Source organism: Aegilops tauschii, chromosome 3 (assembly GCF_002575655.3).
Source record: "Aegilops tauschii subsp. strangulata cultivar AL8/78 chromosome 3, Aet v6.0, whole genome shotgun sequence".
In the NCBI taxonomy this organism is placed as follows: Eukaryota; Viridiplantae; Streptophyta; class Magnoliopsida; order Poales; family Poaceae; genus Aegilops; species Aegilops tauschii.
In genome coordinates this window covers 477,221,935-477,246,370 of record NC_053037.3, presented here as the reverse complement: position 1 = coordinate 477,246,370, position 24,436 = coordinate 477,221,935, and the positions used below count along the sequence as shown (strand labels likewise).

The following is a 24,436-nucleotide window of genomic DNA, read 5'->3' as shown; positions in this document are numbered from 1 at the left end:
CCCCTTGGGCCTCCCCTGCGCCTAGGGTTGGAAACCCTGGGGGTGGGGGGGCGCCCCACTTGGCTTGGGGGGCAAGCCACCCCCTTGGCCGCCGCCCCCCCTCAGATGGGATCTCCAAGGGGCCGGCGCCCCCCAGGGCCCCTATAAATAGTGGCGGGGAGGGAGGGCAGCCGCACCATAGCCCCTGGCACCTCCCTCTCCCTCCCGTGACACCTCTCCCTCCCGCTTGCGCTTGGCGAAGCCCTGCCGGGATCCCCGCTACTTCCACCACCACGCCGTCGTGCTGCTGGATCTCCATCAACCTCTCCTTCCCCCTTGCTGGATCAAGAAGGAGGAGACGTTGCTGCTCCGTACGTGTGTTGAACGCGGAGGTGCCGTCCGTTCGGCGCTCGGTCATCGGTGATTTGGATCACGACGAGTACGACTCCATCAACCCCGTTCACTTGAATGCTTCCGCTCGCGATCTACAAGGGTATGTAGATGCACTCCTTTCCCTTCGTTGCTAGTAAACTCCATAGATGGATCTTGGTGATGCGTAGAAAATTTTAAAATTCTGCTACGATCCCCAACAGAAGCATCACGGCGGCGGCCTCAGTCGACAGCGTGGAGACCACAACCACGAGCTGCATGAGAGCTTGGTGACCGCGCGTGCATGCGCTAGGCGAACGACTGCATAGAGATTGGTGGTGCGGGAAGCGGCGTACGTGCATGCGCTCGGCCAGGGCGGCGTGGTGGTGTGGCCTGTGTCATGCCTGCAGATGCTGCTAATGCATCTACAGCGGACTGACCAAGTGCAGTTTAGTTAACTGCTTAACTGAACATGCAACATCGATGTGTAGACTTATGGGTCGAGTGCGTGTGTTGGGTTGAGTTGAGTTGGTTGGGCCGCGGGCTTTATAAGGGTGGCCCAGTGGGGCAGCTACTTATGTACGACTCACCAGAGGAAATGGCAGCGAGTGATTGAACGATTTCCTTTCCCCTTCTCCATGTCCTCACCTACTCTGTTCTTCTTTCCTGATCCCCAATTCTAGATCGCGATCTCCTCCTGGGCATTACAGTGGTAATCAGAGCCTCCACAAATCCACTAGTAATTTTTCTCCGATCGGGCCGCCGCTGCTCGCTAATTCTCCAGATCGAGCGGTAACGTCCACCGAGCTAGGTGCGAGCCGCTCCGGCGAGCGAGCTCAAAATCCTACTCGGGGTTCGCTTCGATTCGGAGCGCGACCACGGCGCCGTCCAAACCCTCCGCCCAGACACGCCGCGTGCTGGACGCGATGACGGAGACGATGGACAAGCTTCATACCCTTCTCGAGTCTGTCATCCGCCGCCTCGACGCCAACCAGAAGATGGCCGACGAGCGTCGCCAAGCCCAGGTCGCCTACAACGACCAAGTCTCCAATGAGCTCAAGCATCTGGCCAAACAGATAGATCTGACGTAAGGAGATGTGGACGAGGCCCGCAAGTCCCCTCCGCCGATCGACCCCGGCACATCCGCGCCTAGTACGACGCCGTCCTCGGGCTCCTCCATGTCAGCGCCGCCCCCTCCTCCACCAACGACTCGTCCTCCACCACCCCCGCCGCTGTACACAGAGGGCGCCGCGCAGCTTTCGTTTGCCAGGCTCGTCAACCACGGGCCGCCGCTTCTGCTCCTGAACCCGCCAACCGCGTACGAGCAACATCGGGGGGTCGATCACTACACCAAGCTGCCCAAGCACGACTTCCCCCGCTTCGACGGTGACGCGCCACACATCTGGCTCGAGCGATGCACCTCCTACTTCGAGCTCTACCAAGTGCCACAACACGATTGGGTCACAACAGCAGGCCTGTACATGGATGGGATCGCAGCGATGTGGCTGCAGGCGTATCGACAGACACACCCTGCTATGTCATGGGCTGCATTCCGAGCAGCTGTAGAAGCAGAATTCGTCCCCGAAGAGTTTGAGGCGCAGATGCACCACCTAGTTCAATTGCGTCAGACCGGCAGTGTGCAGGAGTACCGTCAACAGTTCGAGACCTCAATGTACCACATCCTTTCCTTGGATCCAACCCTGAGCACACAATTCTTCATATCTTAGTTCCTGCTGGGTCTGAAGGATGAACTACGGCTGGGCGTCAGGTTACAAGCCCCCACCAGCATTACCAGAGCTGCTGTGTTTGCACGAATTCAAGAGGAAGAACTGGAAAAACAAAGGGCACCGCGCAGCCGCATTGTCACTGTGGGGCAACCACCACCAACAGCAACTGCAACAGCTACGCAGGCTCGCGCAACCGCTCAACCTCGTACAGGCGGCGGCGAGTACGCTCAAGAACGGCAACTCAAAGAATTCAGAAGAGCCAACGGTCTCTGTTTCCGCTGTGGAGACAAATATTCATGCAAGCATCAGTGCAAGCGCACCAGACAAATACTGATGATCGAAGTGGGTGACTTTGGAGAGATTCTTTCAGACGATACAGTGCACTCTCTGCAACTCTTGGACCCGCCTGACGCCCAGGAGCCCGAATGTTGTGCAATATCGCAACATGCAGTTTCTGGCGAGGAAGCACCCTCCACCATTCGTCGGCGCGCACAAGTTGGAGATCAATACATGCTGTTTTTAGTGGATTCAGGCAGCTCTCACAGTTTCATCAGCGACTCCTTTGTGCAGCGCATGTCAGCCAAAACTGAGGCCTTACCACCGGTGTCAGTCCGGGTGGCGAATGGGCAGCGTTTGCATTGCAACAAGATCGTTCGGCAACTGGGATGTCAAGTACCTGGACACACTTTTCATACAGATTTCAGAGTACTGCCACTGGGAGCGTATGATGGAGTCCTCGGCATGGATTGGTTGGCCTCACACAGCCCCATGAACTGCCATTGGCAATGGAAAACGATCACATTCCAAACAGAAGGGAAGACCGTGCATCTCCAGGGCGTCAGAACCTCAGATCTTCCACCAATTACTGAATTAGATGCGTATGAACTACATCGCATGGAAGTGGCCAATGATATTTGGACTGCAGCTCTCGTTACCGTTGAGCGGGCAGATAAAGAGCTTGCAGAACCAGTTCCACCAGACATTCAGAAAGTGTTGTCGAAGTATCAGGACATGTTCGGTGAACCAACAACATTACCACCTCGTCGACAATATGATCATGGTATTCACCTCGAGCCGGGCACTGTCCCCATCAAGACCAAGCCCTATTGCTACTCACCTGCTCAGAAGGACGAGATTGAGAAACAAGTGCAAGACATGCTGAAAACTGGTGTCATTACTCACAGTATGAGCCCGTACGCTACACCAGTTCTGTTGGTAAAGAAAAAAGATGGCAGCTGTGTTGATTTCAGATGACTGAATACCGCCACGGTCAAGAACAAATTTCCATTGCCGGTTGTGGACGAGTTGCTGGACGAACTGGCAGGTGCTACCTACTTCTCCAAGATTGATCTGCGTGATGGATATCATCAGATCCATATGCGCAAGGAGGATGAAGAGAAGACAGCCTTCAAAACTCACCACGGGCACTACCACTTCAGAGTGATGCTATTTGGCCTGTGCAACGCCCCGACAACTTTTCAGTGTCTCATGAACACTGTATTCGGTCGATACGTCTGTTAGTTCATCATCATATTTCTCGATGATATTCTTGTCTTCAGCACTGACCTACAGGAACATGAGGAGCACCTGCGGCTCACCTTACAACTGCTCCGCAAACACCAGCTTTTCACCAAGGCATCCAAAATGCTCGTTCGCTCAAACCAGCATCGAGTACTTGGGGCACGTGATCTCCAAGGACGGAGTCGCCACCGACATGACCAAGACCAGCGCCATGCAGGCCTGGCCCATGCCCATGACGGCCACCGAGCTCCGCGGGTTCCTCGGCCTGACTGGTTACTACCGCAAATTTGTACCTCACTATGGCATCATCGCGAAGCCGCTTACCCAGCTCCTAACGAAGAAAGGATTCATCTGGAATGACAAGGCCCAGCAGGTGCTACCTCTTGAGCACAGCGTTAGTTTTCCCTTGAAGAGGAAAGGGTGATGCAGCAAAGTAGCAAGTATTTCCCTCAGTTTTTGAGAACCAAGGTATCAATCCAGTAGGAGGCCACACGCAAGTCCCTCGTACCTACACAAACAAATAAGAACCTTGCAACCAACGCAATAAAGGGGTTGTCAACCCCTTCACGGCCACTTGCAAAAGTGAGATCTGTTAGAGATGATAAGATAATATTTTTGGTATTTTTATGATAAAGACTAAAAGTAAAGAAAGCAAAATAAACGGCACCAGAAATAGCTAGGTAAATAGGAGATTATTATGATGGGAGATAGACCCGGGGGCCATAGGTTTTCACTAGTGGCTTCTCTCAAGATAGCATAAGTATTACGATGGGTGAAAAAATTACTGTCGAGCAATTGATAGAATTGAGCATAGTTATGAGAATATCTAGGCATGATCATGTATATAGGCATCACGTCCGTGACAAGTAGACCGACTCCTGCATGCATCTACTACTATTACTCCACACATCGACCGCTATCCAGCGTGCATCTAGAGTATTAAGTTCATAAGAACGGAGTAATGCATTAAGCAAGATGACATGATGTAGAGGGATAAACTCATGCAATATGATATAAACCCCATCTTTTTATCCTCGATGGCAACAATACAATACATGTCGTTTCCCCTACTGTCACTGGGATCGAGCACCGCAAGATTGAACCCAAAGCTAAGCACTTCTCCCATTGCAAGAAAGATCAATCTAGTAGGCCAAACCAAACTGATAATTCGAAGAGACTTGCAAAGATAACCAATCATACATAAAAGAATTCAGAGAAGATTCAAATATTGTTCATAGATAATCTTGATCATAAACCCACAATTCATCGGATCTCGACAAACACACCGCAAAAGAAGATTACATTGAATAGATCTCCAAGAAGATCGAGGAGAACTTTGTATTGAGATCCAAAGAGAGAGAAGAAGCCATCTAGCTAATAACTATGGACCCGAAGGTCTGAGGTAAACTACTCACACATCATCGGAGAGGCTATGGTGTTGATGTAGAAGCCTTCCGTTATCAATGCCCCCTCCGGCGGAGCGCCGGAAAAGGCCCCAAGATGGGATTTCACGGGTACAGAAGGTTGCGGCGGTGGAAATAGGGTTTCGTGGTGCTCCTGGATGTTTTCGGGGTACGTAGGTATATATAGGAGGAAGAAGTAGGCCGGTGGAGCTACGAGGGGCCCACGAGGGTGGGGGCGCGCCCAGGGGGGCAAGCGCGCCTCCCTGCCTCGTGGCCTCCTTGTTTCTTTCTTGACGTCCACTCCAAGTCCTCTGGATCATGTTTGTTCCGAAAATCACGTTCCCGAAGGTTTCATTCCGTTTGGACTCCATTTGATATTCTTTTTCTGCGAAACACTGAAATAGGCAAAAAAACAACAATTTGGGCTGGGCCTCCAGTTAATAGGTTAGTCCCAAAAATAATATAAAAGTGTATAATAAAGCCCATTAAACATCCAAAACAGATAATATAATAGCATGGAACAATAAAAAATTATAGATACGTTGGAGACGTATCAAGCATCCCCAAGCTTAATTCCTGCTCGTCCTCCAGTGGGTAAATGATAAAAACAGAATTTTTGATGTGGAATGCTACCTAGCATATTTCTCAATGTAACTTTCTTTATTGTGGCATGAATGTTCAGATCCGAAAGATTGAAGATAAAAGTTTAATATTGACATAAAAATAATAATACTTCAAGCATACTAACTAAGAAATTATGTTTTCTCAAAATAACATGGCCAAAGTAAGTTCATCCCTACAAAATCATATAGTTTGGCTATGTCCCATCTTCGTCACACAAAATATTCAAATCGTGCACAACCTCGGTTTCAGCCAAGCAATTGTTTCATACTTAAGAATTTTCAAACTTTTTCAACCTTCACGCAATACATGAGCGTGAGCCATGGACATAGCACTATGGGTGGAATAGAATATGATGATGGGGTTTGTGTGGAGAAGACAAAAAAGGAGAAAGTCTCACGTTGACGCGGCTAATCAATGGGCTATGGAGATGCCCATCAATTGATGTCAACGTAAGGAGTAGGGATTGCCATGCAACGGATGCACTAGAGCTATAAATGTATGAAAGCTCAACAAATGAAACTAAGTGGGTGTGCATCCAACTTGCTTGCTCACGAAGACCTAGGGCATTTGAGGAAGCCCATTGTTGGAATATACAAGCCAAGTTCTCTAATGAAAAATTCCCACTAGTATATGAAAGTGATAATACAAGAGACTCTCTATCATAAAGATCATGGTGCTACTTTGAAGCACAAGTGTGGAAAAAGGATAGTAGCATTGCCCCTTTTTATTTCCTTTTTTGGGCCTTCTTTTTTTTGGCCTTTATGTTTTTTTCAGGGACAATGCTCTATGAATGATGATCATCACACTTCTATTTATTTACAACTCAATGATTACAACTCGATACTAGAACAAGATATGACTCTAAATGAATGCCTCCGGCGGTGTACCGGGATGGGCAATGAATCAAGAGTGACATGTATGAAATAATATGGATGGTGGCTTTGCCACAAATACGATGTCAACTACATGATCATGCATGGCAATATGACAATGATGAAGCGCGTCATAATAAACGGAATGGTGGAAAGTTGCATGGCAATATATCTTGGAATGGCTATGGAAATGCCATGATAGGTAGGTATGGTGGCTGTTTTGAATAAGATATAAGGAGGTTTATGTGTGATAGGGCATATCATATCACGGGGTTTGGATGCACCGGCGAAGTTTGCACCAACTCTCAATGTGAGAAAGGGCAATGCACGGTACCGAAGAGGCTAGCAATGATGGAAGGGTGAGAGTGTGTATAATCCGTGGACTCAACATTAGTCATAAAGAACTCACATACTTATTGCAAAAATCTACAAGTCATCAAAACCAAGCACTGCGCGCATGCTCCTAGGGGGGAGGTTGGTAGGAGTTAACCATCGCGCGCCCCCGACCTCCACACAAAGGGTGACACTCAAAGAACACTTCATGTTTCAAATTTGTTACACAACGGTTACCACACGTGCATGCTACGGGACTTGCAAACTTCAACACAAGTATTTCTCAGTTTCATAATTACTCAACTAGCACAACTTTAATATCACTATCTCCATATCTCAAAACAATCATCAAGTATCAAACTTCTCATAGTATTCAATGCACTTTATATGATAGTTTTTATTGTACCTATCTTGGATGCGTATTACTTTAGGACTAATTTCAACCAAAGCAAAATACCATGCTGTTCTAAAAGACTCTCAAAATAATATAAGTGAAGCATGAGAGATCAATAATTTCTATAAAATAAAACCACCACCGTGCTCTAAAAGATATAAGTGAAGCACTAGAGCAAAAACTATATAGCTCAAAAGATATAAGTGAAGCACATAGAGTATTCTAATAAATTCCGAATCATGTGTGTCTCTCTCAAAAAGGTGTGTACGGCAAGGATGATTTTGGTAAACTAAAAAGCAAAGACTCAAATCATACAAGACGCTCCAAGCAAAACACATATCATGTGGTGAATAAAAATATAGCTCCAAGTAAAGTTACCGATAAACGAAGACGAAAGAGGGGATGCCTTCCAGGGCATCCCCAAGCTTAGGCTTTTGGTTGTCCTTGAATTTTACCTTGGGTTGCCTTGGGCATCCCCAAGCTTAGGCTCTTGCCACTCTTTGTTCCATAATCCATCAAATCTTTACCCAAAACTTGAAAACTTCACAACACAAAACTCAACAGAAAATCTCATAAGCTCCGTTAGCGAAATAAAACAAACCACCACTTTAAGGTGCTGTAATGAACTCATTCTTTATTTATGTTGGTGTTAAACCTACTGTATTCCAACTTCTCTATGGTTTATAAGCTCTTTTACTAGCCATAGATTCATCAAAATAAGCAAACAACACACCAAAAACAGAATCTGTCAAAAACAGAACAGTCTGTAGTAATCTGTATCAAACGCAAACTTCTGGAACCTAAAAAATTCCACCAAATTACGAAGTCCTAGATAATTTGTTTATTGATCTACTTCAAAAAGAATCAACTAAAAAGCACGTTTCTGTGAATTAGTAAAACTAATCTCGTGCGCGCAAAGTTTCTGTTTTTTACAGCAAGATCAAATAACTATCACCGTAGGTTATCCTAACGGTTTTACTTGGCACAAACACTAATTAAAACACAAAAACGAATCTAACCAGAGGCTATATCAAAAACTTATTACTAAACAGAACCAAAAAGCAAAAAATAAAATAAAATTGGGTTGCCTCTCAACAAGCGCTATCGTTTAACGCCCCTAGCTAGGCATAAAACAAGGATAGATCTAAGTGTTGCCATCTTTGGTAGGCAAACCATAAGTGGCTCTCATAATGGGTTGATAAGGTAATTTAATATTCTTTCTAGGGAAGTGTTCCATGACTTTCCTTAACGGAAATTGGAATCTAGTATTCCCTTCCTTCATATCAATGATTGCACCAATCGTTCTAAGGAAAGGTCTACCAAGAATAATAGGACATGAAGGATTGCAGTCTATATCAAGAACGATAAAATCTACGGGCACATAATTCCTATCTGCTACAATAAGAACATCATTAATTCTTCCCATAGGTTTTTTGATAGTGGAATCTGCAAGGTGCAAGTTTAAAGAGCAATCATCAAATTCACGGAAACCTAGCAAATCACACAAAGTTTTTAGAATCGTGGAAACACTAGCACCCAAATCACACAAAGCATAGCATTCATGATCTCTAATTTTATTTTTAATAGTAGGTTCCCACTCATCATAAAATTTTCTAGGAATAGAAACTTCCATCTCAAGTTTTTCTTCATAAGATTGCATCAAAGCATCAACGATATGTTTAGTAAATGCTTTATTTTGACTATAAGCATGAGGAGAATTTAGCACGGATTGCAACAAGGAAATACAATCTATTAAAGAGCAATTATCATAGTTAAATTCCTTGAAATCCAAAATAGTGGGTTCATTGCTATATAAAGTTTTGACCTCTTCAATCCCACTTTTACATTACATCAAGATCTAAAAACTCCGAATTATTGGGACACCTTCTAACTAAAGTTGACTCATCTCCAATCCCATCATTATCAAGATTCATATTGCAAAACAAAAATTTAATAGGGGATACATCAATAACTTTTAGATCTTCATCTTTATTCTCATAAAAATTAGAAGAGCATGCCTTTACAAAGCAATCTTTCTTAGCACGCATTCTAGCGGTTCTTTCCTTGCACTCATCAATGGAAATTCTCATGGCTTTGAGAGACTCATTGATATCATGCTTAGGTGGAATAGATCTAAGCTTCAAAGAATCAACATCAAGAGAAATTCTATCCACGTTCCTAGCCAATTCATCAACTTTAAGCAATTTTTCTTCAAGCAAGTAATTGGAATTCTTTTGAGAAATCATAAACTCTTTAACACTAGTCTCAAATTCACAGGGCATCTTATTAAAATTTCCATAGGAATTGTTGTAGGAATTACCATAATTATTAGAGGAATTACTAGGGAACGACCTAGGATTAAAGTTTCCTCTATACGCATTGTTACCAAAATTATTCCTACCAACCAAATTCACATCCATAGATTCATTATTATTCTCAATCAAAGTAGACAAAGGCATATCATTAGGATCCGAATAAAAACTCTTATTAGCAAACAATTTCATAAGTTCATCCATTTTTCCACTCAAAACATTAATTTTTTCAATCGCATGAACCTTTTTACTAGTAGATCTTTCAGTGTTCCATTGAGAATAATTAACCATAATATTATCTAGGAGTTTAGTAGCCTCTCCTAAAGTGATTTCCATAAAAGTGCCTCCCGCGGCCGAATCTAAAAGATTTCTAGAAGCAAAATTCAATCCGGCATAAATTTTTTGTATAATCATCCACAAATTCAAACCATGAGTAGGGCAATTACGTATCATTAATTTCATCCTCTCCCAAGCTTGTGCAACATGTTCATGATCAAGTAGCTTAAAATTCATAATATCGTTTCTAAGAGAGATGATCTTAGCGGGAGGAAAATACTTAGAGATAAAAGCATCTTTGCACTTATTCCAAGAATCAATACTATTTTTAGGCAAAGACGAAAACCAAGTTTTAGTACGATCTCTAAGCGAAAACTGAAATAGCTTCAATTTAACGATATCATTGTCGACATCTTTATTCTTTTGCATATCACACAAATCAACAAAGCTATTTAGATGAGTAGCGGCATCTTCACTAGGAAGGCCAGCGAATTGATCTTTCATGACAAGATTCAACAAAGCAGCATTAATTTCACAAGATTCAGCATCGGTAAGAGGAGCAATCGGAGTACTAAGAAAATCATTGTTGTTGGTATTGGAGAAGTCACACAATTTGGTATTATCTTGAGCCATCATGACAATCAAGCAATCCAACACACAAGCACACGAGAAGAAAGCGAAAAAGAGGCGAACGGAAGAGAGGGCGAATAAAACGGCAAGGGTGAAGTGGGGGAGAGGAAAACAAGAGGCAAATGGCAAATAATGTAATGCGAGGGATAAGAGTTTGTGATAGGTACTTGGTATGTCTTGACTTGTGCGTAGACTCCCCGGCAATGGCACCAGAAATCCTTCTTGCTACCTCTTGAGCACAGCGTTGGTTTTCCCTTGAAGAGGAAAGGGTGATGCAGCAAAGTAGCGTAAGTATTTCCCTAAGTTTTTGAGAACCAAGGTATCAATCCAGTAGGAGGCCACACGCAAGTCCCTCGTACCTACACAAACAAATAAGAACCTTGCAACCAACGCAATAAAGGGGTTGTCAATCCCTTCTCGGCCACTTGCAAAAGTGAGATCTGATAGAGATGATAAGATAATATTTTTGGTATTTTTATGATAAAGACTAAAAGTAAAGAAAGCAAAATAAACGGCACCCGAAATAGCTAGGTAAATAGGAGATTAATATGATGGAAGATAGACCCGGGGGCCATAGGTTTCACTAGTGGCTTCTCTCAAGATAGCATAAGTATTACGGTGGGTGAACAAATTACTGTCGAGCAATTGATAGAATTGAGCATAGTTATGCGAATATTTAGGCATGATCATGTATATAGGCATCACGTCCGTGACAAGTAGACCGACTCCTGGGTGCATCTACTACTATTACTCCACACATCGACCGCTATCCAGCGTGCATCTAGAGTATTAAGTTCATAAGAACGGAGTAATGCATTAAGAAAGATGACATGATGTAGAGGGATAAACTCATGCAATATGATATAAACCCCATCTTTTTATCCTCGATGGCAACAATACAATACGTGTTGTTTCCCCTACTATCACTGGGATCGAGCACCGCAAGATTGAACCCAAAGCTAAGCACTTCTCCCATTGCAAGAAAGATCAATCTAGTAGGCCAAACCAAACTGATAATTCGAAGAGACTTGCAAAGATAACCAATCATACATAAAAGAATTCAGAGAAGATTCAAATATTGTTCATAGATAATCTTGATCATAAACCCACAATTCATCGGATCTCGACAAACACACCGCAAAAGAAGATTACATCGAATAGATCTCCAAGAAGATCGAGGAGAACTTTGTATTGAGATCCAAAGAGAGAGAAGAAGCCATCTAGCTAATAACTATGGACCCGAAGGTCTGAGGTAAACTACTCACACATCATCGGAGAGGCTATGGTGTTGATGTAGAAGCCCTCCGTGATCAATGCCCCATCCGGCGGAGCGCCGGAAAAGGCCCCAAGATGGGATCTCACGGGTACAGAAGGTTGCGGCGGTGGAAATAGGGTTTCGTGGTGCTCCTGGATGTTTTCGGGGTACGTAGGTATATATAGGAGGAAGAAGTAGGTCGGTGGAGCTACGAGGGGCCCACGAGGGTGGGGGCGCGCCCAGGGGGGCAGGCGCGCCTCCCTGCCTCGTGGCCTCCTCGTTTCTTTCTTGACGTCCACTCCAAGTCCTCTGGATCACGTTTGTTCCGAAAATCACGTTCCCGAAGGTTTCATTCCGTTTGGACTCCGTTTGATATTCTTTTTCTGCGAAACACTGAAATAGGCAAAAAACAACAATTTGGGCTGGGCCTCCGGTTAATAGGTTAATCCCAAAAATAATATAAAAGTGTATGATAAAGCCCATTAAACATCCAAAACAGATAATATAATAGCATGGAACAATCAAAAAGTATAGATACGTTGGAGACGTATCAGCAGGCATTCGAGATGCTGAAGCAAGCCATGGTGAGCACGCCGGTGCTTGCGCTCCCCGACTTCGCCAAGACGTTCGCCATCGAGACCGATGCGTGCGACACCGGCGTGGGGGCGGTGCTCACACAGGACGGCCATCCGGTCGCCTACCTCAGCAAGGCCTTTGGCATCAAGAATCAGAAGCTTTCTACATACGAGAAGGAATTCTTGGCAGTGATGATGGCGATCGACAAGTGGCGGCCGTACTTGCAACGCGCCCCGTTCGAGATCGTCACCGACCACAAGAGCCTGTGTGCGCTTACAGATCAGCAGCTTGCTACGGACCTCCAGCGGAAAGCCATGTCCAAGCTGGTGGGTCTGCAGTTCTCCTTCCGCTACAAGAAGGGCGTCGACAATGGTGCAGCGGACGCGTTGTCCCGCGTCGGCCATCTGCTCGCGCTCGATGCTCTCTCTCCGTGTCAACCCCAATGGCTACAGGAGGTGGCTAACTCATACGAAACTGATCCCGACTCGCAAGAGCTGCTGGCCAAGCTCGCGGTCACCGCCGCCGATGACCAAGGGCACACATTACAGAACGACGTCATCAGGCAGCGCGGCCGGCTCTGGATTGGCGCCAACTCCATGTTGCAGACCAAGCTCATCGTCGCCCTCCATCACAGTGCCGTGGGTGGTCACTCCGGTGCCACGGCCACCTACCACCGCGTCCGCAAGCTGTTCGCCTGGCCCGGGCTGAAGCGTGTCGTGGAAGATTTTGTCCGGCAGTGCGCCGTGTGCCAACACGCCAAGCACGAGCACACGCACCCTGCCGGCAAGCTCCAACCCCTTCCAATCCCCATGGAACCATGGCAGGAGCTGACCATGGATTTCGTGGAGGGGCTGCCGAAATCTGAGGCCTCCGATGCAATCATGGTTGTCGTCGACCGGCTTACCAAGTACGCCCACTTCATGCCGCTTCGTCATCCCTTCACTGCCGTCCAAGTTGCTCGCGCCTTCTGGGAGAACATCATCAAGCTTCACGATGTTCCTCATTCGATCGTCTCCGACCGCGACAAGATCTTCACGGGTGCCATGTGGCGCGAATTGCTCGCCGCCGCAGGAACCAAACTACTCTACTCCACCGCGTACCACCCACAGACGGACGGCCAAACCGAGCGCGTCAATCAGTGCTTGGAGATGTACCTGCGATGTGCGGTCCACGACACACTGCGGCAATGGTGCAAGTGGCTACCGGCGGCGGAGTTCTGGTACAATTCTGCACATCACACCTCCCTGAATTGCTCTCCCTTCAAGGCATTGTACGACAGAGAGCCCAACCTGGGGGGTTTACCACACCTGAGCGCCGCGCTACCCAGTGACGCGGCGTCAGGCGATCTGGACTAGGCTGCGCACACAGACCTGCTGCGCGCGCAGCTGGCGCGTGCTCAAGCTCGCTTCAAGAAACAAGCTGATCGACACCGAGCAGAACGAGCTTTCGACGTCGGCGAACAAGTCCTTCTCAAGCTGCAGCCATATGCACAATCCTCTGTTGCCAATCGCCCCTGCAAGAAGCTCGCCTACAAGTTCTTCGGCCCCTTCCTGGTGACAGAACACATTGGCACGCCGGCGTATCGACTGCAACTCCCACAAGACAACAACATCCATCCAGTATTCCACGTCTCTCAATTGAAGCCGTTTACCCCAGACTATACTCCGGTGTTCTCTGAACTACCACGAGTACCGGACCTTGCCGGTGAGCAAACTGAACCAGTGGCATTTCTGCAATGGCGCATGATGAAGAAAGGGGATGCCCCTGTGGTGCAACTACAAGTTCAATGGGCAAACATGCCACCATCGGCCACAACCTGGGAAGACTACGACGTCCTTCGCCATCGGTACCCATAAGCTTGCATCCGGGAAGAGGCTGCATCGCAAGAGGGAGGCAATGTCACGCCTGCAGATGCTGCTAATGCATCTGCAGCGGACTGACCAAGTGCAGTTCAGTTAACTGCTTAACTGAACATGCAACATCGATGTGTAGACTTATGGGTTGAGTGCGTGTGTTGAGTTGAGTTGGTTGGGCCGCAGGCCTTGTAAGGGTGGCTCAGTGGGGCAGCTACTTATGTACGACTCACCAGAGGAAATGGCAGCGAGTGATTGAACGATTTCCTTTCCCCTTCTCCAAGTCCTCACCTACTCTGTTCTCCTTTCCTCATCCCCAATTCTAGATCGCGATCTCCTCCTGGGCATTACAGCCTGCCTCCGGCGTTGGCGCGGCGGGTCTGGGGTGTGCAGCCGCAGTGCACGGCAAGGGGCAGAGGAGGGGACGGCGTCGCCGGGGAGAGGATGACCAAGGCACGGTGGATGGATACACGATAAGTACATGGCGTGCGCTAGCAACGGCGGCGCCGTGGATGGATTCATGCGAGCGTACATTGCGTTTTCTTTGAGTTGAGCGTACGCTGTTGGGCTTTACTCTTTAGCCAACATATAACTGGGCTGCTCTTATTAATTCCCGAAATTTCTTAATTCCCTCCTCTCACTTAAACGGGTTGGGCTATTCCCTAAAACAATAGATGCGTTTGGTTTAGGAGAGCCTTGAAACTGAACCGGGCCAAAACCGTTTTGACTTGGTTATGCTTCAGGCCTACATTGCCGGCCCGGCTATAGGCCTCTTATCCTCCGGGCCTAGTTGGAGGGAGCCCAAAAGCCTGCCCGGCTAGTCCATGACAATGACCAGTGCGTCCTGGATGGGGACTGCTCAGGATTGACAACATCAGGGAGCAGGACCGCCAATGTGTAGGCATCCCTCAAAAAAAAAACCAATGTGTACGCTCAACGACGTTGGGGAGCAGAGACAGTATGTAGGCCACTTCGAGCGTGAGCAGCCGATCTAGGTCATGCTGCACATCGGCCTTGGCCGCTATGGTCGGTGCAAGCATTGCATGGAGGTCACACTCTAGCTCCTTTGATAGCCATATAGCCTTTCATTGCTCCTCAGGAAGCATGGAGTATTGTTTCTTACTCACGACGATCATGGCCACGACGGCAGCCATGAGGGCCATCATGGATGCCTTGAGCACGACCACACTCAAATGCACCGTGCTCAAGGCATCCATGATGGTCCTCATTAAAGTGCTCAACGTTTGTTTCTTTTTCTTGTTGCATATTTTTATCAATCTTCCCATGCAACATAGGATGGCAAATGATGTGAAATATCATGCTGGACACTAAATCTTTGATATGTTCACAAAACCCCACATATTATCTAATCAACCCATCCTCAAGTTCTTCTAAATACATTCAAACATCACATTTGGTAGGCTATAGCTTGGCTTATGTTTTGTTTTCAAGCACACGCAAGAGTAGTGCGCTCTTTTTCATTTAAGAAAGAGGGAGATCGTTTACAAGATGGTTACATCAGCGTAAGAGCAGCGCAGTCCACAAGAACCTGCCTATTACATGCTACGTGACTCCTCTCGCTAGTCCACCTATCTTGTCTCTAATCCACATTTGGAATTCTTCTTGGATACTATGGACCACTGCATGCGGCATGAGTGCAATTTTATCGAACACACGTCTATTGCGCTCTAGCCAGATGAAGCGGAGCACAAGGCATACCATGGAGTTTATTCTCCCGCGGTTTCTACTGGGAACTGCATTACTTAGCGTAGGCCACCAATCCTTGATGTTGTCGGCTAGGGTTGGCGTTCTCCTGTGTAGTCGCCATGGTAGTAGAATGTTGTACCAGACTTCCCTTGCAAAAGAGCAACCAAGCAGCATATGGTTCAGATTCTCGTCCTCCTGTGCACAGAGCATGCAACATTCCGGATGCTCTAGTTGCCGCCTAGCAAGGCGATCCGCAGTTCAAAGCCGACCATGAAGCACAAGCTAGACGAAGATCTTTATGTCCAATGGTGCCCACGACGTCCACAGTTCAGCCGCAGCAGGGAGGAATTCCCGGCCTAAGAAGAAGAGATGATAAGCACTGCTAGCTGAGAATATCCCATCCGGTGTTTGCCTCCAGCGGAACACATCTGGCAGCTCTGACAAGCTCTCGTTGGAGATTAGTGGCCAGATTCTGAGAACATCCGCAATGGCATGTATGTCTAGGTTCCCACGGAGGTCGTTGATCCAAAACCCATTAGGCGGGCGTCCGCAACTAGTCTTTGCATGGCAGCTGGCCGGACAAACTTGAAAAGGGATGGAGCTAGTTGTCGTAGGCTGGTGCCATTGATCCACTGGTCAGTCCAGAACCTGAGATTAGTACCGTTTCCAAGCGAGCACTGCAACCCAGCGTTGAAAATGCCATCAACCTCCGCTTTCAAGTCCTCTCAAATCTATATGTGTGTATTTTTAAGAATGTTGTCAATGGTTCATACCATTTTAAATGCGATACGATAACATGCTGGGAGATCTCAAGTGTTGATTAGAACGTACTACAGTTATAAACTTCGACATTAGAAACATAGTACAAAGATTAAAATGATGATGTGATAAGAAAAATGATGTGTATATTAGCATTAGTAGAAATGTTCATTCATACTCTCTCCGTTCCTAAATATAAGTCTTTTTAGAGATTCCAATATGGATTACATACAGATGTATATAGATGTATTTTAGAGTGTAGATTCACTCATTTTGCGTGTAGTTCATATTGGAATATCTAAAAAGACTTATATTTAGGAACGGAGAGAGTACATGTGATAAGAAAAGGAACACCAAGTTGCTTCTTTTGTGACTTAAGAAGGTCTTGATTGATTTCTTTAATAATCAGATGGAGTTAAATTACTTTTGGCTCTACATTCATGTGGTTCCGTAGCATAGTACGAGCATCTTACTAGTATCCAATAAATCATAAGTGTTTTGTTTTATATTCTGGGAAAGTTTCAACCCATTTGGATGTATGTTTATGTGATCAAATATCCTTTTGAGCTTAAATAAATAGAAGATGTTTCTTTACAAACGACACGTCCAAATGGATTGAAATTTTCACATAATACAAATGAAACATTTATGATTTATTGGATTTTTTTTCAATTATTTTCCGAGCACTTTAAAACATTTCATTTGGAATATGGGTCAATCTGGTACATCGGATATTCAATGAATGGCTGATAGAGGGGGCTAAGTTACGGTGGGACTTGGCATGAAGTCACTGCGTCCAGGGGCGCCGACGACGGCAGGGACGTGTTCGAGCCTGTGTCACCGAGTTTGTGGGCGATGGATCCCGAGACTGCTCCATCCTCCGCAAGCTCGTCCCAGCCGAGGCACCCAAGGCACTGGGATGCTCGCGGCCGCCCCGGCGGAAAGGGAGAAGCGGGGCTCGCCGGTGGGGATTCTCCCCTGCAATTGAGGATAGCAACGAGCTAGAGGGTGGAAGAAGAGGAGGCAACAAGCACAGGGAATTGAGGAAAGGAGCTCTAGGAGCCTGGCGTGGCCGTCGGTGGCCATGGTGGTTTACCTCGTCGGAGACGATGAAGGAGGAGGTTGCGGTCGAATTGCCTGAGCGGGAGGGCCCCCAAGAAGGGGCGGAGCTCGCATAGGGGGGGAACGGGGCTCGGGAATGGTCCTAGTGGCCTAGCGCCGATGCCATCGTGTGCTCGGCCACCAAGCCCATGGGGTGGTTGTGGCCTCCTGCGAGCAGTGGCCATGGCACGAAGGAGTGGTGCTAGCAGCTGGGCGCTCTAGCAGTGACCCCCGAGGAGGACGCGCTCACTACCTCACAGCAGTCGATTTCGCTGTCGATCGCCTCGCTGTCTCAGGGGACACGGGGCGTCGCCGTGCAGCTCTCTATGGTGCACCACGAGGACGAGCCCCGGTACTAATTGCTTGTGCGCGAGCTGGGCGAATGCTGAAGGAAATATGCCCTAGAGGCAATAATTGTTGGGGAACGTAGTAATTTCAAAAAAATTCCTACGCACACGCAAGATCATGGTGATGCATAGCAACGAGAGGGGAGAGTGTTGTCTACGTACCCTCGTAGACCGTAAGCGGAAGAGTTTATCAATGCGGTTGATGTAATCGTACACCTTCACGATCTGTGTCGATCAAGTACCGAACGTACGACACCTCCGCGTTCAGCACACGTTCAGCTCGATGACGTCCTCGCCTTCTTGATCCAGAAAGAGGGGCGAAGTATTAGATGAGTTCCGACAGCACGACGGCGTGGTGACGGTGTTGGTGAAGAACAATCTCCGCAGGGCTTCGCCTAAGCACTACGAAAACTATGACGGAGGATAAACTAGAGGGGACGGGGTTGCCGACACACGGCTTGGTGTTTCTTGATGTCTCTTTGGTGCTAGCCCTGCCCCTCTATTTATATGTTGAGCACTGGGGTTGAAACTTGGAGTAATATCCTCCTCCAAGTCGGTTTTGCCCGAAAGGCAAGAGTCCTTCTCGGACTCCACGGCTAGACGCCAGGCTTCCCAGCGTCTACCCCCTAGACGCCAGGGTTCCTGGCGTTTAGCCTCTGGTCTCCGCAAAACTTCCTTTTGCACTTTCCAAAAGGCTCGTGGGCTTTCCCCTTTGGCCCTAATAAAGTGTTCTCGTATCCAAACATTTCGGGAAACATCCGGAACCCCTTCCGGTGAATTCCGGAACCCTTCCGAAGACCAAACACTATTATCCCATATATCAAACTTTATCCCCGGACCATTCCGGAGTTCCTCGTCATGTCCGTGATCTCATCCGGGACTCCGAACAACATTCGGTTACCAACATACATAACTCATATAGTACTATATCGTCAACGAACGTTAAGCGTGCGGACCCTACGGGTTCGAGAACTATGTAGACATGACCGAGACACCTCTCTGGTCCATAACCAATAGCAGAACCTGGATGCCCATATTGGCTCCTACGTATTCTACGAAGATCTTTATCTGTCGAACCGCATAACAACATACGTTGTTCCCTTTGTCATCGGTATGTTACTTGCCCGAGATTCGATCGTCGGTATCTCAATACCTAGTTCAATCTCGTTACCGGCAAGTCTCTTTACTCGTTCCGTAATGCATCATCCCGCAACTAACTCATTAGTCACATTGCTTACAAGGCTTATAGTGATGTGCATTACCGAGAGGGCCCAGAGATACCTCTCCGACAATCGGAGTGACAAATCCTAATCTCGATCTATGCCAACTCAACAAACACCGTCGGAGACACAGTAGAGCATCTTTATGATCACCCAGTTACGTTGTGACGTTTCATAGAACACAAAGTGTTCCTCCGGTATTTGGGAGTTGCATAATCTCATAGTCATAGGAACATGTATAAGCCATGAAGAAAGCAATAGCAACATACTAAACGGTCAAATGCTAAGCTAACGGAATGGGTCAAGTCAATCACATCATTCTCTAATGATGTGATCCCATTAATCAAATGACAACTCATGTCTATGGCTAGGAAACTTAACCATCTTTGATTCAATGAGCTAGTCAAGTAGAGGCATACTAGTGACACTCTGTTTGTCTATGTATTCACACATGTACTAAGTTTCCGTTTAATACAATTCTAGCATGAATAATAAACATTTATCATGATGTGAGGAAGTAAATAATAACTTTATTATTGCCTCTAGGGCATATTACCTTCAGTCTCCCACTTGCACTAGAGTCAATAATCTAGTTCACATCGCCATGTGATTTAACACCAATAGTTCACATCATTATGTGATTCACATCGTCATGTGACAAACACTCAAAGGGTTTACCAGAGTCAATAATCTATTTCACATCGTTAATGTGATTAACACCCAAGAGTAATAAGGTGTGATCATGTTTTGCTTGTGAGAGAAGTTTTAGTCTACGGGTCTGCCACATTCAGATCCGTAAGTATTTTGCAAATTTCTATGTCTACAATGCTCTGCATGGAGCTACTCTAGCTAATTGCTCCCACTTTCAATATGTATCCAGATCGAGACTCAGAGTCATCCAGATCGGTGTCAAAGCTTGCATCGACGTAACTCTTTACAACGAACTCTTTATCACCTCCATAGCCGAGAAATATTTCCTTAGTCCTCTAAGGATAATTTGTGACCAATGTCCAGTGATCTACTCCTAGATCACTATTGTACTCCCTTGCCAAACTCAGGGCAGGGTATACAATAGGTCTGGTACACAACATGGCATACTTTATAGAACCTATGGCCGAGGCATATGGAATGACTTTCATTCTCTCTCTATCTTCTGTCGTGGTCGGGCTTTGAGTCTTACTCAACTTCATACCTAGCAACACAGGCAAGAACTCCTTCTTTGACTGTTCCATTTTGAACTACTTCAAAATCTTGTCAAGGTATGTACTCATTGAGAAAACTTATCAAGCGTCTTGATCTATCTCTATAGATCTTGATGCTCAATATGTAAGCAGCTTCACCAAGGTCTTTCTTTGAAAAACTCCTTTCAAACACTCCTTTATGCTTTCCAGAAAATTCTACATCATTTCCGATCAACAATATGTCACACACATATACTTATCAGAAAGGCTGTAGTGCTCCCACTCACTTTCTTGTAAATACAGGCTCCACCGCAAGTCTGTATAAAACTATATGGTTTAATCAACTTATCAAAGCATATATTCCAACTCCGAGATGCTTGCACCAGTCCATAAATGGATCGCTGGAGCTTGCACATTTTGTTAGCACCTTTAGGATTGACAAAACCTTCTGGTTGCATCATATACAACTCTACTTTAATAAATCCATTAAGGAATGCAGTTTTGTTATCCATTTGCCAGATTTCATAAAATGCGGCAATTGCTAACATGATTCGGACAGACTTAAGCATCGCTACGAGTGAGAAAATCTCATCATGGTCAACACCTTGAACTTGTCGAAAACTTTTGCGACAAGTCAAGCTTTGTAGATAGTAACACTACCATCAGTGTCCGTCTTCCTCTTGAAGATCCATTTATTCTCAATGGCTTGCCGATCATCGGGCAAGTCAACCAAAGTCAATACTTTGTTCCCATACATGAATCCCATCTCAGATTTCATGGCCTTAAACCATTTTGCAGAATCTGGGCTAATCATCGCTTCCTCATAGTTCGTAGGTTCGTCATGGTCAAGTAACATGACCTCCAGAATAGGATTACCGTACCACTCTGGTGCGGACCGTACTCTGGTTGACCTACGAGGTTCGGTAGTAACTTGATATGAAGTTTCATGATCATCATCATTAATCTTCCTCACTAATTGGTGTAGGCATCACTGCAACTGATTTCTGTGATGAACTATTTTCCAATTCGTGAGAAGGTACAATTACCTCATCAAGTTCTACTTTCCTCCCACGCACTTCTTTCGAGAAAAACTCCTTCTCTAGAAAGGATCCATTCTTAGCAACAAAGATCTTGCCTTCGGATCTGTGATAGAAGGTGTACCCAATAGTTTCTTTTTGGGTATCCTATGAAGATTTACTTCTCCGATTTGAGTTCGAGCTTATCATGTTGAAACTTTTTCACATAAGCATCGCAGTCCCAAACTTTAAGAAACGACAGCTTAGGTTTCTCGCCAAACCACAGTACATACAGTGTCATCTCCACGGATTTAGATGGTGCCCTATTTAACGTGAATGTAGCTGTCTCTAATGCATAACCCCAAAACGATAGTGGTAGATCGGTAAGAGACATCATAGATCGCACCATATCTAATAAAGTACGGTTACGACGTTCAGACACACCATTACACTGTGGTGTTCCAGGTGGCATGAGTAGTGAAACTATTTCACATTGTTTTAACTGAAGGCCAAACTCGTAACTCAAATATTCACCTCCACGATCAGATCGTAGAAACTTTATTTTCTTGTTATGATGATTCTCCACTTCACTCTGAAATTCTTTGAACTTTTCAAATGTTTCAGACTTATGCTTCATTAACTAGATATAACCATATCTGCTCAAATCATCTGTGAAGGTAAGAAAATAACGATACCCGCCACGCGCCTCAATACTCATTGGATCACATACATCGGTATGTATTATTTCCAATAAGTCAGTAGCTCGTTCCATTGTTCCGGAGAACGGAGTTTTAGTCATCTTGCCCATGAGGCACGGTTCGCAAGTACCAAGTGATTCATAATCAAGTGATTCCAAAAGCCCATCAGCATGGAGTTTCTTCATGCGCACCGATATGACCTAAACGGCAATGCCACAACTAAGTTGCACTATCATTATTAACTTTGCATCTTTTGGCTTCAATATTATGAATATGTGCATCACTACGATCGAGATCCAACAAACTACTTTCATTGGGTGTATGACCATCGAAGGTTTTATTCATGTAAACAGAACAACAATTATTCTCTGACTTAAATGAATAACCGTAATGAAATAAACATGATCAAATCATAGTCATGCTCAACGCAAACACCAAATAACATTTATTTAGGTTCAACACTAATACCGAAAGTATAGGGAGTGTGCGATGATGATCATATCAATCTTGGAATCACTTCCAACACACATCGTCACTTCACCCTTAACTAGTCTCTGTTCATTCTGCAACTCCCGTTTCGAGTTACTACTCTTAGCAACTGAATCAGTTTCAAATGCCGAGGGGTTGCTATAAACACTAGTAAAGTACACATCAATAACATGTATATCAAATATACCTTTGTTCACTTTGCCATCCTTCTTATCCACCAAATATTTGGGGCAGTTCTGCTTCCAGTGACCAGTCCCTTTGCAGCACTTGGTCTTAGGCTTAGGTCCAGACTTGGGCTTCTTCACTTGAGTAGCAACTTGCTTGCTGTTCTTCTTGAATTTCCCCTTCTTCCCTTTGCCCTTTTCTTGAAACTAGTGGTCTTGTCAACCATCAACACTTGATGCTTCTCTTGATTTCTACCTTCGTCGATTTCAGCATCACGAAGAGCTTGGGAATCATTTCCGTTATCCCTTGCATATTATAGTTCATCACGAAGTTCTAGTAACTTGGTGATAGTGACTAGAGAACTCTGTCAATCACTATCTTATCTGGAAGATTAACTCCCACTTGATTCAAGTGATTGTAGTACTCAGACATTCCGAGCACATGCTCACCAGCTGAGCTATTCTCCTCCATCTTGTAGGCAAAGTACTTGTCAAAGGTCTCATACCTCTTGATACGGGCATGAGTATGAAATACTAATTTCAACTCTTGGAAAATATTATATGCTCTGTGTCGTTCAAAATGTTTTTGAAGTCCCGGTTCTAAGCCGTAAAGCATGGTGCACTTAAACTATCACGTAGTCATCATACCGAGCTTTGTCAAACGTTCATAACATCTGCATCTACTCCTGCAATAGGTTTGTCACCTAGCGGTGCATCAAGGACATAATTCTTCTGTGCAGCAATGAGGATAATCCTCAGATCATGGATCCAATCCGCATCATTGCTACTCACATCTTTCAACTCAGTTTTCTCTAGGAACATATCAAAAATAAAACAGGGGAGCTACATCGTGAGCTATTGATCTACAACATAGATATGCTAATACTACCAGGACTAAGTTCATGATAAATTAAAGTTCAATTAATCATATTACTTAAGAACTCCCACTTAGATAGACACCCCTCTAGTCATCTAAATGATCACGTGATCCAAATCAACTAAACCATGTCCGATCATCACGTGAGATGGAGTAGTTTTCAATGGTGAACATCACTATGTTGATCATATCTTCTATATGATTCACGCTCGACCTTTCGGTCTCTATTGTTCCGAGGCCATATCTGCATATGCTAGGCTCGTCAAGTTTAATCCGAGTATTCTGCGTGTGCAAAACTGGCTTGCACCCGTCGTATGTGAATGTAGAGCCTATCACACCCGATCATCACGTGGTGTCTCAGCACGAAGAACTTTCGCAACGGTGCATACTCAGGGAGAACACTTGTACCTTGAAATTTAGTGATAGATCATCTTATAATGCTACCGTCAATCAAAGCAAAATAAGATGCATAAAGGATAAACATCACTTGCAATCAATATAAGTGATATGATATGGCCATCATCATCTTGTGCCTTTGATCTCCATCTCCAAAGCACCGTCATGATCACCATCGTCACCGGCGCGACACCTTGATCTCCATCGTAGCATCGTTGTCGTCTCGCCAACTATTGTTTCTACGACTATCGCTACCGCTTAGTAATAAAGTAAAAACAATTACAGGCCGATTGCATTGCATACAATAAAGCGACAACCATATGGCTCCTGCAAGTTGTCAATAACTCTGTTACAAAA

General features: G+C 45.5%; 1 protein-coding gene across 1 annotated transcript; it reads left to right on the top strand.

Moving 5' to 3' along the window:
- Positions 1-2,408: 2,408 nt before the first annotated feature.
- Positions 2,409-3,329, top strand: LOC141043036 (uncharacterized). Its single transcript, XM_073511953.1, has one exon. It carries the CDS (start codon positions 2,409-2,411, stop codon positions 3,327-3,329), a length of 921 nt encoding a protein of 306 aa, XP_073368054.1.
- The last annotated feature ends 21,107 nt before the right edge of the window (positions 3,330-24,436 follow it).